Genomic DNA, 15594 nt, shown 5'->3' with positions numbered 1-15594 from the left:
CTGGGTAAAGAAGAGGACTGGGACTTTATTCTTTAGGCACTGAGAGGCTCCACCATTTTTTTTTTTTTTTAATTAAACTCATAGATATCAAGCAATTAGAACCCATTTTCGGTGTGTGGGGTGTGATTTCCCGTGCTTCGCTAGCATTCCTGAGAAAACCAGCGGCCTCCCTTGCGCTCCCATTCTTCAGTCGGGAGGCACGCATCCCTTTTTGAGATGAGGAGGAAACGCAACCATCCAGAAAAAAGACCTAACAGAACACAATTGAGAAGGCAGTTCGCGGTCTTAGAGACCAGGTCTGGCAGAGAGGTGACGTCATGGGATTGTAGGCCCTCGCGCAGGCGCCTTCTTTAACTGCGCAGGCGCTAGGCCCGCCCCGCTGCCGCGCGTCCCTGCGTGGCCCTGCCCCAGCGCGAGGCAGGCCGGGAAATCGAAGATGGAGATTTCTACTTGAGTTCACCCTCTCCGCCTTCGGTTCCCCGCTGCGGCCCATTTTTTCTTCCCCCCCTGAATTAGTGAGGGACAAGGGATGAGACACTGTGGCGGCCGAGGAGCCATCGTGACCGACCTGCCGCTGCCCTCGGGCCTCCGCGGCCCCTGTGCCTCCGGGGAGCAGCCGGGGCTCTCAAGCGCCTGACGCGTCCCGAGTCACTCAGGTGCGGGCCGGGCTGGGGAGCGCACTGCTGCGACTTGGTGTCGGGGTGTCGCTGCACCCGGTGACCGCAGGGCCGAGCTCCCCGGGGCGAGCTAGGGTGAGGGAGACCCTAGTCTCAAGACTGGGCTTTCCGGGGTGCGCCCGACGCGCCCCGCGCCAGATTCGCGGGCCGCTACCTCTAGCGCCGTTTACTTCAAAGCACGGGGAAGCCTTTTTTTTTTTTTTTTTTTTTTTTTTTGTAGAAATACAACTCTGGGTTCCACTGTTTGCATCTGTTCCTAGTAACCAGGAGTGACAGTTTTATATTTGTAGCATGTTAGCTCGGTACTTTTATGTGGCTCGTCACGAGTAACACGTTTAATAATTTTGGGAGAACCGTGAAAGTATGAAGTAGGATGCTTTGGAGGCTGAAAGACATCTAACTGTGACAATGATGCTGTAATTAATAACCCTGGAGGTTTGTTTTAAGGTATAAGAGAGTGAAATTACATAATCGCACAAGGAAAAGTTGGATAAGGTCGCCAAGTTCTTTAATGTCGGCTACTTTGTTGAGTAGAGTTTGAAAAAGCCTGCCACATTTTGGAATTTTTTACACGTTTTATAAGGCATTTTGGGTTCTGTTTCAGGTTGAGCTGTTCTCAATGCTGGTTTGTTTCTAGGAGGTGGAAAAGAAGCTCGCTCCCGTTTTTTGGACATAATCATCTCAGGGATGGCATTTAATTCACAGCCAAAAAAAAAAAAAAAAAAAAAAAAAAAAGGCTTTGTGGCTGTAGAGGGCTTTGTAGAGACTTTGAGGTGTTTGTAAAAAGCAAGCAAATAAACAAAAAGACTGATACCCAAAAGACTTCAGATGAGCTTCAATTTGACTTGAGAGCTTCAAGTCAAATTTAGTTAAGACGTCGTTAATCTTGAGTGTCATTTCAGACACTAACGGTTGGTGATAGTGCTGATATCAACTGCTGGTTTTGAGCCATGTTTGGGTATTGTGATTTAAATGTAAAGCCACAACATCCATTTTTATTGTAGAGTTTTTGTCAGATTCAGCACCCACACCCACCTCACCACAGAATGTTAGGATGTTGTTAGCCATCTCTTCTTCACTGTGCATAGAACTATTTGTGAGGTGGACTGGCGTGTTTCTGCCATAGCTCCACCCAGGTCTTTGTAGTAATAAACTGGTTTTGACTAGCAGCCTGACGAGAATGTGTTTGGATTCACACAGAAATAATGGTGATATTTGGAACCCATGTCGAACTTCTCTGAAGAAAGGGCAACGATGATTGCAGCCGGGGATTTGCAGGAATTCGTTCCTTTCGGTCGCGACCACTGCAAGAACCACCCTAATGCTTTGAACCTTCAGCTTCGTCAGCTGCAGCCAGCCTCTGAATTGTGGTCCTCTGATGGTGCAGCTGGCTTGGTGGGATCTCTTCAGGAGGTTACAATCCATGAGAAACAGAAGGTTTTAGAAACATGCTCGTCATATTTTTGAAATTTAGCGTGAATGATCTACTTGTAATTTAAAGCTACCTAGATTTGCGTGAGACCTAAGTGTATGTTGGCACTTGGGCTTTAAAGGCTCATGTTTGGTAATTTCAGTCAGCGCCGCCGCCTTGGGCATACTACATAACTTGTGATGAGGGTTAAGTACTGCAGTCATGGCTCATTTTGAACTTCATTTTCACTTCGTATGACTAAATGTTAGAGATTAGAAATGATACTGCAACCCGTTTTTCTCAAAGAGGGGGCTGATGTCACATAGAAATGGTACCTGCAACATGTTTTTCCAGAAGAGAGGGCTGGCTGATGTCACATAAGAGTATTAGAGTAGTAATACCTTTTTTTTTTTTTTGATGTGGCTTCACTAAGTAGCCCAGACTGACCCTGAACTTTTGATCCTTCTGTCTCAATCTTCTGAGTACTGACACTAGAGATATGTACCACAATGCCTGGCAAAGTAGTGGTTCTTAGTTATGGAGATAAGATGCAAAAGTATGTCAGAAAACAGCAGTATCAGACTGCCAGAACAGACTAGTTTCTGTGTGTCTACTCTGGTCCCCCCCCTTTTTTTTTTTTTTTTTTTCTTTCGTTTTTCGAGACAGGGTTTCTCTGTGTAGCTTTGCGCCTTTCCTGGAACTCACTTGGTAGCCCAGGCTGGCCTCGAACTCACAGAGATCCGCCTGGCTCTGCCTCCTGAGTGCTGGGCTTAAAGGCGTGTGCCACCACCGCCCGGCCGGTCCCCCTTTTTTTGTTTTTTGTTTTTGATAGGTCAGGCCAAGGTTATAGTCTTAATAGGCAAGCACTGAGCTGTACCTCTCCTCTCCTGCTTTACTTAATCTTCATATATTTTTGAAATCAAATTTCTTGGAACTTCTGTAGTTAGAAACTTTCTGTCTTGCATTCATCTTGTGGGTGGACAAGGAGAAAATGGTGAGTGTATTTGCAGCTGTGAAGCAGGGATGTCTACACTGTATCAAGTCCTCCATTGAGTCACAGATGGACCTCACTGGCTCTTTTCTACTCTGCATTATATTCAATACACACTTTTAATTTCTTCTCAAGCATGTATTTTATTTTATGATCTGTATGTAAGACACTTTTTGCTTGCCTGTGTTTTTGGCAGAATAATACAGGGGACATAGAAGTATAAAATAAAACAATACAGAGAATTTTTGAGTCAGTTTTTAAAAAACTGGGTGTTTTACCTTCTTGTGTGTCTATGCACTATCTGTGTGCAGTTTCCACAGAGGTCAGAAGAGGGTGTCAGATCTCTTGGAACTGGAGTTAGAGACAGTTGTGAGAGACCTAGTTAGGTGCTGGGACTCAAACCTGGGTCCTTTGGAAGAGCAGCCAGTGCTCTTAACCACTGAAGCGTTTCTCTTACCTCTCTTAAGTTACCTCAGGAATCCCCTGATAGAGTGTATCCACTTTGCTAATTCACCCACTTTGCCCATCGGTGTACCACAGTTTTTTCAGGAGTTAGTGTGGGATTGAGTCTTAATCCACAGGCAAATCTTACTGCAGTCTATTGAAAACAAAGGAAGTGCTTGAGCATGTCCTGTGTGTTAATTTTTCAGGAAAGCTGGCAGTTAAGAAAAGGTGTGAGTGAGATTGGAGATGCAGCCGACTACGATGAGGAGCTCTATGTGGCTGGGAACATGGTTATCTGGAGCAAAGGGAGTAAGAGCCAGGCACTGGCCGTGTACAAAGCGTTCACAGTGGACAGCACTGTCCAGCAGGTGAGCTCAGCGAGTTTACACAGTCCATTAACTGTTTCATGGGAGTGTGGATCTGTTTGGAAGGAAGCTTGTGTTTAAATTGTAACAGATGACAAAGCAGTGTGGCAGTCCTGGGAGCGTACATTATGTCATGTAGTGAAGAGAGTGGCAGGAAAGTGAGATTCTCCCTTTATCCATCATGAGAAGGTCTCTGTAGCCCAGGCTGCCCTGGCACTTGAGATCCTCCTGCCCCAGCGTCCTGAATGCTGGAATGATAGGTGTGCACCACCACACCTGGCACAATCTTTTATTTATATTGCTGTTGTTTTTGTCTGGAGGACTGAATTTAGGGCCTTCTGTGTGCTAGACAAGCTCTTTTACATATGCATATATTGCACTTCATATAATAGTATGTTAACACTAGAAGTGGACCTTGAGATCTGTTATCAACACAATGCTACGTGACCTTAAAAACATGATTATTATAATTCATTTCCAGATATTGAGTACATTAAAATTACTGGATTCATAGTGAAAGGAAATTCAGTCTAATTTGCTACTATTGTAGTGGTTGTTGGAACCAGTTTCCAAAAGTTGATTGAAGAAATTAAGCACTTACTATTTTAGGAAGATACACGATTTTTCTATTTGATGAAGGAAACTTTTAACTAATTGAAGAATACCAACCCATAAATGTAAAATAAAGGATAGAAGCAGAAATCGTTTTGTTAGCTTCTAGTGTGCTAATCAGTTCAGGCAAGGTTGTAATGGTTATTAACACCATTGCGGAAAAGGATGATACTATGCCGGTAAGGTATTACTTGCTGAATATTAGTAAACAAATGTATCTTTTCTTTGAAGTTGTTTTTGGTCTCTGGCTCAGCCAAGTGGTTGAGTTTGGTGTAACTTATAGTAGGGGAGAGGATGTTTTGTGCCTTCAGCTAGCTGTGACACAGAAAAAAAATATGTTTACTCTATTTCTTTTTGAGAAATATTTAATGTGAATATTTAGATCTAGCTTCCAGTTTGTAGTAAACTTGAGGCCTGAGGTGATGAAATTACAAAGTAGCCATGAGATGAAGAATTACTAATAGCATGAGATGAGGAATGGGTTGGAGGTTACTTAGCGGTGGCTGTGGCCAAAAAGATTGCTAGGCTGATAAAGGCACTTTCTGCTAAGCCTGACAATGTGAGTTGAATCCACAGGACCCACATGGTGGGAAGAGAACTGACTCCTGCAAGTTGTCCTTTGAGTTCTGCAGGTGTGCTCACACAAAATAAATAATAAATGTAATAATAATAAAAAAAAAGAACGAAGACTCAGTGTGGTGGTATATGTCCCCAATCCCAGCACTCAGAAGGCAGAGGCCGGCAGATCTCTGTGAGTTTGAGGACAGCCTGGGTTACATAGTAAGTTCCAGGACAGCCAGGGCTCTGTAGAGAGACCTTGTTTCAAAAAATAAAATAAAAAAAGAATGGCTGAAGACTGATAATTATGGAAGCTGGTAGATGGGGATACATTGTGTTTCTTTGTGCATGTATTTGAAAATTTCCATAATAAAAAGATTAAAAGAAAGGAATAGGGAAATTAGTAGTTAGATGAATCCAGAATTTGGAAATGTTTACATTCTGGTCTCTTTAAAAGTGAATCAGGGAGGGAAAGGACTGTTCTGGACAGCAGGCACTAAACGACATCATCAAACTCCTTTTTTTCTTCAGCAGAAACTGTAGACCTCAGACTGTCCTAAAATGGGCATTCCCCTGCCTTAGCCTTTCTAGTACTGTGATTACAGGGATGGGCTACCAATGCCAGGCCAAATGCAATGTTTTTGAACCTTTTTAAATGAACATTGTTTGAATTCTGGTTCTAAAAAATGAGGTAAAAGATTTCTTTTCTTTTTTTCTTTTCTTTTTTTTTTTTGGTTGAGGAGTTGGAAAAGTTAAAAGAAGGATTTACTGTTAGGTGATTAATTAGTTTATTATTTATAATCTTAGTACTTGGGAGGCAGAGGCCAGCCTGGTTTACATAGTAAGTTCCAGGCTAGGCAGATCTACAGTGAGACCCTGTCTCAAAAGCAAATAAACAAAAAGAGAGCATCTTTAATTTTTAAATTAAAATTATTTAGTGGCATTTTATTATTTTTTAGGATTATGGCAGACTATAAATACACAATATAAAATTTATGCTTTAATCCATTTTCAAATGTACAGTTTAGTGGCATTAATAGAGAGGAAGATGTTTTCTAAACATTTTTAAATATGAGCATAAAGAGTCTGAGATCAGTTGCTAAGTCACTTTTAAACTCTCAACATAATCCTTGCTTTTATAGGATGCAGGATTTACACAGGCCGAGCTGATATTTGAGCTTTAATTGTAAGACTTGTATCAACTGAGTCTTTTATCGTTTTATTTTCCTTTCTCTTAAGATTTAATTACAAACATAAGTCATCTTAGACTATGTGACATTAAGTGTTCTAATCTCATTTTTTGTTACTCTTGTTTATTTCCATGGTATGTATATGTATATATATATAAATACATCTATATTGAGCTGAGGAAATGTATTATGGTAATATCATTGTTACTGATGTCATTAGCTGGCAGATGATTATTTAGATGTAATTTTCTTAGACAAGCATTTTGTTTTGGTTTTAGGCATTGTGGTGTGACTTCATTACATCACAGGATAAATCTGAAAAGATCCACAGTAAGTTTCTTTGTGAAATCTTATTTTCCATGATTCCAAATATTTATCCTCACTGTGTGATATGTTTATAAGCAACTCTTAGTCATAGTGATTTAACTTAAAAGTTTTGCATTATACATTGAGCTTTTGCTGTTTGGATTGAACTGTTTAGCAGGAAAATAACCCATAAATCCTGTCCCTGTTCCTTTCAGAGAGCCATGAGGTAGAGAAATGCATATGTATATTACAGAGCTCGTGTATGAACATGCACAGCGTAGACGGGAAGGATTATATAGCATCCTTACCATTTCAGGTAAACTCGGAAGTTTTCCGTGTGTTTTGGTAGAGCTTATGGGTAGCGGATTTTTATGTAGATCTTGGTATGTGTGAAGGGTGTTATTTGTATTTAGTAGTTTTAATTCACTGTGTGCCTATCCTTTCTACAAAAATAGTGTTTTAGTGAAGTAAATTAAATTATAGTATGAAATGTTTGTCAGTTTAATAATATTTAAGAAATCATTTTGGCTTTATTATAGTAGGTATATGAATAATATGGGGCTTTTTTCTTGCAATGCATCATCTTTTAATGCTCAGTGCTATTAAAGTTTTATTACACTCTGGTGTTGGTACCCACACTGGCAGCAACTTCACACTGAGCACCTCTTCTGTGGGTTTGATTTTTGTCTTAGATTGCTTGTTAAGAATCATAGTAGTTTGTGATCATGTTACTTTGAAAGCTCTCAGTAAATTCAAAGAAAATTGAGTGTTCTGTCATGTTTCCTGAAACCTTTTCTTAAATTGTTGTTCTCTTCTGTTCCCCTCACTCTTATTGATAGGTGGCAAATGTTTGGGCCACTAAATATGGTTTGCTGTTCGAACGAAGCAGTTCTTCACATGAGGTGCCTCCAAGTGTACCTAGGTATTCAATTTATTCTGCTTATAATGTTATTTCTTGGGCTTTTTTAGTGTTGATTCTGAAGTAAACTTGTTAACCTAAATGTTGGGGTGCTGATGATGTCCATGTTCACAGCATAGTATTAAAACATTTTCATGCCAGTTTGAGTGCAGCTGTGACTACTTATCAACATTTCATTGCCCTGTACTCTCCTTAGTAACATTAAACAATAGCTTAATGACAGGATTCGGTTATTAGCTCTGCCATGTCTTCATTGTGCTACCTTGGACATATCATCACTCTCTTAGTTTTCATTTCCTTATTTGTTACAGGAATGTTATTGGTTATCTCTTGGGGTATAGCAGACTCTCAGAGAGGGCCCAGTGTCTGTTAAGTGCTCAGTCAGTGGTGGATACCTGTTGAGAGTGCACCTGCCTCACCTCCCTGTATACTGAGCTTACTGAGGAGGAGCGCACAGAGCATACACGGGGTGTACAGCAGCAGATGACCACTGTGCTAGAGCTGTGTGCAGCTTTTCATCTCTGCTTTCATAGAAAACCAGCGCTTTCCTCCTCTCAGTTTCTGAAAATTGCAGACTTGATTGAAGTATTTTTCTCTTCTTTTTAAAAATGCACCCCTTTATGAACAAGTACAAGAGATTAAATTTCTTAGCTACTATAGTCACACTGCCACTAAGAGAGATAAGTGAATGACTGTCTTAGGCCTGAATCTCAGTTCTCCAGGTTCTGTCTTGTGATGGTTGTCTTGCAGATTTTTCCCCTGGACAGTCATTTTCTTTCTATGTGTGAATGTATAGAATTATTACAAGAAGATATTTTCAGAATTAAATCAGAGGATGCCACGTTAGGTGGTATTTGAAGAATTTAGAAGGTTCCCTTTTGAGATAGCTGTGACAGGATGCTTGACAAGCCCTTGAGGGAGGAAGGATTTATTTTGCTCACAGTTCCAGCCCTTCATTCAGGGAAGGCAGAGCAGAGCATGTGTTAGGAGGGCTGTGTGGCAGAGGCTCTGCGCATCTTGACAGGTCAGAAAGTGAAGTGAGGGTTGGGAGCAGGGCTGGGCTCAGAAACTCTCAGACCCTATTTTCCCAGAGGCTCCACAGCCTCCCAAAGCAGTGCTGCAAGTTGGGGACCAAGTGTTCAAACATGAGCCTACGAGGGCTTCTTATGTTCAAGTGGTAACAGTAGATTTCTGGTTGCTTGTTTACTACCAAAGTGCACATAGTTATCTTGTTGGTGATTGTTTGTGTATTTGTTTATTGCTAGAGAACCTTTGCCTACTATGTTCAGCATGCTACACCCACTGGATGAAATAACTCCGCTTGTTTGTAAATCTGGAAGTAAGTGTGCTTTTATACTCCTTTACATAGCTCTGTTTTATTATCAAGGGGTGGGGGAGGAAAATAAAAAAGTTTATTGTTTTATCAGAAGATAATTTAAGCATATTATAAAAGTAACTTTTATCATGAAAGGAACCCACTGAAAGCAAGGACACAGTCATCTCAGTAAAACTAAGACATACAAATCAGTGAGGGTCACTGACGTTTGAAAACTTGCCTGTAGGTGACTGCCCTTTAAAAATAAGAAAATAAATGATCCTTGGATGAACAGAAGGTGTTTTTTGTTTGTTGTTTGTTTGTTTTGAGAAAAACCCAAGTCACAAATAACTGGGTACATTTTAGTATTTCATCTTTTTTGTTCAAGTTTACTGGCGATCCACACTTTGAATGTATCTCAAGTATTGCTGTATACTTGACTTTAAGTTTAGGCTTTACCAAACATGAATTGACACGTACAAATAATAAAGATTGAAGACTGGAAGGCCATTTATAGTCTTTGGTCATTTTACTGGTGCATTCCAAATGCCACTGAGGTTTCATCTCCTGCCTCATAAGTGGGATAGCCACGGGCTAAATCAAACCTCTGTCCTATTTTTGTAAAACATACCAGCTTTCTTTTTAAAGGTTGTAGCAAATGGCAAAAAAGATTGTTGATCATGTAGGCTGTTAAGAATAACATATAAAACTGTAAACACAGTAAGATTCTGATTTGATAAAAATGGGGTGTGCTGGTAAGCAGGAAGATTGCTTAAGAATAGCACTTTTTGGGCAGCCTGGGCAACACAGTGAAGCTTCTGTTTCTCTCTCTCTTAAAGGATATTATTGTTAATTTTAATTATGTTTATGTGTGTATACCCTTGTGTGGGTATGTGCACATGAGTTCAGATGCCCACAGAGGCCAGAAGATAGAATTGGATCCTTGGAGCTGGAGTTACAGGTGGTTGTGAGCTGCCTGACCTGGGTGTTAGAAACTGAACTTGGGTCTTCTGTAAGAGCAGCAAGCACGCTTATGGCCAAGCCATCTCCAGCTCCATTCCTCCCTCTCCTAAAAAGAAAAACCCGCTAACTTTAGTGGGATGATGGCATTGTGAAACAGTTTTATTATTTTTTTTCTTTGTTTGTTTTTCATTTTTTGGAGTCAGGATCCTACTGTGTATGCCTGGCTGGGCTGGAACTCTATGTAGATCAGGTCGGCCTCAGATTCACAGAGATTTGCCAGCCACTGCCTCCCAAGTGCTGGTATTAAAGGTGTGTATCACCATGCCTTTATCTTTTCTTTATACGATAATTTTTATTTCTGCAGAATAATGATGTTTTTTCATTCCCTAGTATATTAACTGAGAAGGAAATTGTTAAGGATATGGAAAATGGTCTGTGGTGCTATAAAAAAAAATAACTGAACTCAGCAGGAAAAACTTTTCATTTGTAATAAGTAAAACACATATTGTTCACTACTTCTGGGTTAATTATTAGAGTACAGAAAAGAGCCAGTGAGCCAGTCAGTCAGACCTTTCCAACAGATGATTATAATCTTGAAAGAAGTTGATTGTTGGCTGGATGTGGTGGTGCACGCCTTTAATCCCAGCACTTGGGAGGCAGAGGCAGGTGGATCTCTGAGTTTGAGGCCAGCCTGGTGTACCTAGTGTGTTCCAGGCAGGACAGCCAGAGCTACATAGTGAAACTGTCTCAAACAAACAAACAAACAAATAACCCCTCTCCCCCAAAAATAAGAAAAAGAAGAGGAGGTTGATTGTTGAAATAGTTTTGGACCTTTTGCCTCTGGCTGATGAGTTTAATGATGAATGAGGACGAAGCTTCAACTTTTGAGTTACATGTGTGTCAAAGTGCAGCTAGTCCTGTCACGTTCAATGCGTTTAGAAGAAGTTGACACCTAGTCACCTAGTCAATTTAAAATTTATTGTCAGTTACATAATATTGAATGGGTTTTAATTGGCTTGGTTCCCTTTCCTTTTAGGAACAGTGAAAACTTTCTTCATAAATAATTCTTTTAAAAGAGTAAAGCCACTATTCTATACCTGGTCATTTCCATTTTGATTTTCAGGTCTTTTTGGATCATCACGGGTGCAGTATGTTGTAGATCCTGCAATGAAAATTGTGTTCCTCAATATCGACCCCTCCATTGTAATGACCTATGATGCTGTTCAGAATGTGCATTCTGTGTGGACTCTGCGGAGAGTAAAGCCAGAGGTGAGGGGGACTGGTAGTGCTTCTTCCTGTGAGAGAGAGTGAATCCTGAACACTTGCACAGTTTTGAGTCAATGGAGTTTCCATTCATTCTTTATTCTAAATTCTGTTTATTTTTCCCATTCATTTTGACTTAAGGAAGAGAATGCGGTTTTAAAGTTCCCTGAGCAGGCAGGGACCCTTCAGAACGTAGCCACTAGCAGCTCCCTCACGGCACATCTCAGAAGCCTCTCCAAAGGCGAATCCCCTGTGGCTTCACCTTTCCAGAATTACTCCTCCATTCACAGCCAGAGTCGCTCTGCCTCGTCACCCAGTCTGCATTCTCGCTCGCCTTCCATCTCCAACATGGCGGCTCTCAGGTGGGTGCCTTTCCTTGTTTTAAACAAGATATTCCAAGTAACGGATACCTGCCTTTTTAGCTCTCTTATGCTTTGAAAAAATTGAAGGTTTCTATTGACAATTCTTGGGTAGTTTTTAGGGGGACTAGATGTAAACCCAATTATGGTCACTTTAAGACCTCTAAATCTATGATGCCCCAATATTTTGTGTTTGAGTCGAATTTAGAACCTGCTTATGATGCTGTAAAGTAGCGTTGTTTCTCCCGTGATGTGGCAGCACTTGGGTGAACATTTAATTCTACAAATAATGTTAGTTTTTTAACCTTAATTTTTTTTTTAAATTTCAGACAGGGTTTCTTTGTGCCTGAAACTTACTCTGTAGACCAGGTTGGCCTTGAACTCCAAGAGATCCACCTGCCTCTGTCTTTTATGTGCTGGGATTAAAGGCGTGCGCCACCATTGCCTGGCCAGTTTGCATATGTCTGAAAGTACAGCAACATACTTTGAATAATGTATACCATTTATTATTATTATTATTATTATTATTATTATTACTATTATTACTACTACTATTATTATTATTATTATTATTATTATTTTGGCTTTTTGAGATAGGGTTTCTTGTGTAGCTTTGGTCCCTGTCCTGTAGACCAGGCTGGCCTCAAACTCACAGAGATCCGCCTGGCTCTGCCTCTTGAGTGCTGAGATTAAAGGTGAGTGCTACCACCACCTGGCTCCATTTATTTTTTGAAGAAGAATATAGACTCATTTTCAGTTCTAAGTGCAAAAATTTTTTTTTTAAATCTTATTTATTTATTTTTTGAAGACAGAGTCTCTGTTTAGCCTTGGCTGTTCTGGAACTCAGTATGTAGATCAGGCTGCTCTGGAACTCACAGAGGTCTGCCTGTCTGTTTCCTGAGTGCTGGGATTAAAGACATGCTCCTCTTTGTCTGGCATGAGTACATTTTAACATGAGTTCTAAATAAAGCTTTAGGCTATCTAAATTGCATTAGGATAAACCATTTAAATAGCTGTTCATTTCTGAAAGTGTCTGTGTGACTGGGATTGTACCCCGAGTACTTCCCATGTGTATTGGCACGGGTTAGGAGCCCGGTTGCTCATGGTCACGGCCTCTCTCTGGTTATTTTGCAGCCGTGCTCATTCTCCCGCCTTAGGTGTGCACTCTTTCTCAGGGGTGCAAAGATTCAACCTTTCAAGCCATAATCAGTCACCAAAGAGACACAGCGTTTCTCATTCTCCAAGTGGAAGTTTCAACGACTCATTTTTGGCACCAGAAACAGAGCCTATTATTCCTGAGCTGTGCATTGACCACTTGTGGACTGAAACACTTCCTAATATAAGGTTTGGTGGATATAATTTTATAGTCAAAGAAAAGTATTACTAACATTTTGTAAATGTTTGGTGTTATGCTTGGTGGTTTAACTATGTGATAGAGTGCTTGCCAAGTATGTGTGAAGGGTTTTAAAATGTCCTTCAACATTAGTTATGGTATTAACACTATAGAGATACATATTTATACCTTAATTTTAGAAGAGATTATTGATGCTAAGTGATCATGAAAATTTTTTCATTGAATATTTCTTTAATATAGTAACCTTTGAGATTTGAGGTGTTTGAAGTTTTGGGGCAAAACACTTAATTCTGTAATGCCATAGTCAGGGTTCTCTTGCTGTGAAGAGACACTGAGGCAACACTTATAAGGGAAACCATTTAATTGGGGGGCTTGCTTATAGTTTCATATGGTGGGAAGCAGACAGGCATGTAGTTAGAATAGTAGCTGAGAGCTTACATCCTAATCCATAGGTATCCGGCAGAGCAAGAGTGAGACCCTGGGCCTGGAGTGGGCTTTTGAAACCTCACAGCTCACTGCTAGTGACACACCTCCTCCCACAAGGCCACACCTCCTAATCCTTCCCTGACAGCTCTTCAACTGGGGACTAAACATTTAAATTTGAGCCTAAGGGGGCCAATCTCATTTAAACCACCATATGTAGCTTCGGTATTTGAGATTTTATAGCAGTTTTGGGTAAATTTTGCCTTTGTGCTACATGTCAGCTCTGCTTTTTGAGAAATAAATGACCCTGATTCTCTTATGATCTCATTGATAATTTGTTAATTAATTCAACCACGTGCCAGTGTGTGTGCTAATTGGCATGGCAGTTTAGTGATTGTCTAACATATAGCTAAAGAGGGTGACACTGGAGCTCTTACCGTCCTGCAGGTAAGGCTTTGGGAAGATGGGAGCAGTTCCGGGTGTAAGTGTGAATCACAGATGTTCCTACTCTGCTTTGTGACGGGAGGGGACAGTCTAAGAATGAAGAGCCTTGAGAGAGCAGTTGCTTTTTAGGCCTGCTTCCATGTGCATAGTAAACAGAAACAGCAGAACCAATGTAGGTGTGACTGAGGCAAGAGGAGTGGACTAGGATTTAAAGAATGAGTTTCGGGGGTTCCTGGAGGGCCTGTGGATAAATTTACAGGGGTTCTGGAGGTGGGTGATGGATGAGAGCTGCTGCAGAGAGAGAGACAGACAGAGAGAGAGAGAGAGAGAGAGAGAGAGAGAGAGAGAGAGAGCGAGAGAGAGCGAGCGCGAGCGCGCAAGCGAAGTCAGGTGGGAGTAGCAGCAGGGTCATCACAAACATACAGACATTTCAAGAAGAGAGTAGTGTTGGTATTTCCAGGTACTGGTACTGTCTGGCCCTGACTATTGCCTCAGAGAGAGGTACAGTGACAAGTCTGGTCACTCACCGTAGGGTGAAGGGTGGTAGGGAAGCATGGTACAGAGGCAAATGGGAGGGAGAAGCAAGCATAGGCTTAGTGGATGGTTTTTTTTGGAGCGGTTTCCGAGACAGTGTTTCTCTGTGTAACTCGATTTATAGACCAGGCTGGCCTCGAACTCACAGAGATCAGCCTGCCTCTGCCTCCCAAGTGCTGCGATTAAAGGCGTGTATCACCACTGCCCGGCCTTTATTGCATGTTTCAAGGAGGTGTCTGGGAGTGTTTTGTGTTTGATGAACTATGTAATGAAAAGTAGTAGTCTCTGAATTTCATCCAAATTTGTTGCTTTGTATATCTAAAAGAGAAGAATGAGTTTTTTACTTAGCCAAACAACATTTTTACTCTTGACCAAATAACTCCTCTCCCTTGTCTTTTTCCCTCGTGTGTGTGTGTGTGTGTGTGTGTGTGTTGTGTGTGTGTGTGTGTGTGTGTGTGTGTGTGTGTGTGTGTGTGTTTGCTTGCATGTACAGTTACACTGGTATGAACATGTGGAGGTCTGGGCTTGATATAAGGAGTCTTCCTTGATTTTTGTACCTTCTGTATCTTATTCACTGAAGCATGGTCTTTCAGTTGAATCCACAGTTCACTGATGTGACTAGTCCAGCTAGCCATCCTGCTCCTGGTAGCCCTGTCTCTGTTTTCCGAGTGCTGGGTTATATGTGGACTGCCACACTCACCTGACACTTAGTTGGGTTCTGGGAATTCGAACCCCAGTCCTTACGTTTGCATGGCAAGTGCCTTCTAGTTGCGCCACCTTCGTAGCTTTTTTTTTTTTTTTTTTTTTTTTTTTTTTTTTTTTTTTTTTTTTTTTTTCTTTAGTTGTCTGCTTATCTTTCGTAGCCCTCCTCTTAACTCTGATTTATATCATCCCTTCTAGGCCTAGTCTAACCTGTAACAATGTGAGAGCACTTGAGTAGGGTGGTACTCAGTAGAGAGAAAAGAAAGGGCGGTAAAGGAGGGAATCTGGAAGTGGAGAGATTGGTCTAGAAGTGATAGTGGAGCAATACACGTGGAGTTAGGAAGTGCTCCACCTTCTCACAGAATGTTTCCAAAGATTAAGTTACGGTAGTCGAGTTTTGGACCAATACTGATAGTTTATTAATGTGTCTACTTCAGAGAGAAAAATTCCCACGCCTCCAAGGTATTTATAACAACTGACCTGTGTGGACAGAAGTTCTTATGCTTTTTAGTGGAGGCCCAGCTTCAGTTACGGTAAGTTTCTATTTCCCATTATTTTGGAAGAAATTTAGGACCGATTCCTTCTCTCCCTTTCCGTTTTTCTTGTGTAGCCTTATTGGGAGGTAGATTATATATCAGAAGATTAACTTGTAGTAAGTGTCCAGTTGCATGAGTTTTGGTAAATTTATAGTGGTGTGTAGCCACCAGCTCCCACAGTCCAGGTTTAAACATTCCCATCACCATGGAGGAACCCTCTGCCATTTG

General features: G+C 41.1%; 1 protein-coding gene across 2 annotated transcripts in view; it reads left to right on the top strand.

Moving 5' to 3' along the window:
* Positions 1-403: 403 nt before the first annotated feature.
* Anapc1 (anaphase promoting complex subunit 1) overlaps positions 404-15594 on the top strand; it is an 83163-nt gene continuing 67972 nt past the window's right edge. The window contains exons 1-11 of one of the 2 annotated variants that reach the window (XM_037205209.1): positions 404-656; positions 1878-2072; positions 3730-3891; positions 6527-6578; positions 6770-6870; positions 7394-7476; positions 8739-8812; positions 10875-11020; positions 11156-11376; positions 12508-12717; positions 15268-15363. In XM_037205209.1, the coding sequence (XP_037061104.1) occupies positions 1902-2072; positions 3730-3891; positions 6527-6578; positions 6770-6870; positions 7394-7476; positions 8739-8812; positions 10875-11020; positions 11156-11376; positions 12508-12717; positions 15268-15363 (1316 nt within the window). In that variant the 5' untranslated portion in view covers positions 404-656; positions 1878-1901. Of the gene's footprint in view, positions 657-1877; positions 2115-3729; positions 3892-6526; positions 6579-6769; positions 6871-7393; positions 7477-8738; positions 8813-10874; positions 11021-11155; positions 11377-12507; positions 12718-15267; positions 15364-15594 lie in introns of both variants that reach the window. The other variant, XM_028893402.2, reaches the window with a different exon arrangement.

The sequence above is a fragment of the Peromyscus leucopus genome, chromosome 4, assembly GCF_004664715.2.
Source record: "Peromyscus leucopus breed LL Stock chromosome 4, UCI_PerLeu_2.1, whole genome shotgun sequence".
Classification (NCBI taxonomy): Eukaryota; Metazoa; Chordata; class Mammalia; order Rodentia; family Cricetidae; genus Peromyscus; species Peromyscus leucopus.
This window is presented reverse-complemented; position numbering and strand designations above follow the sequence as displayed.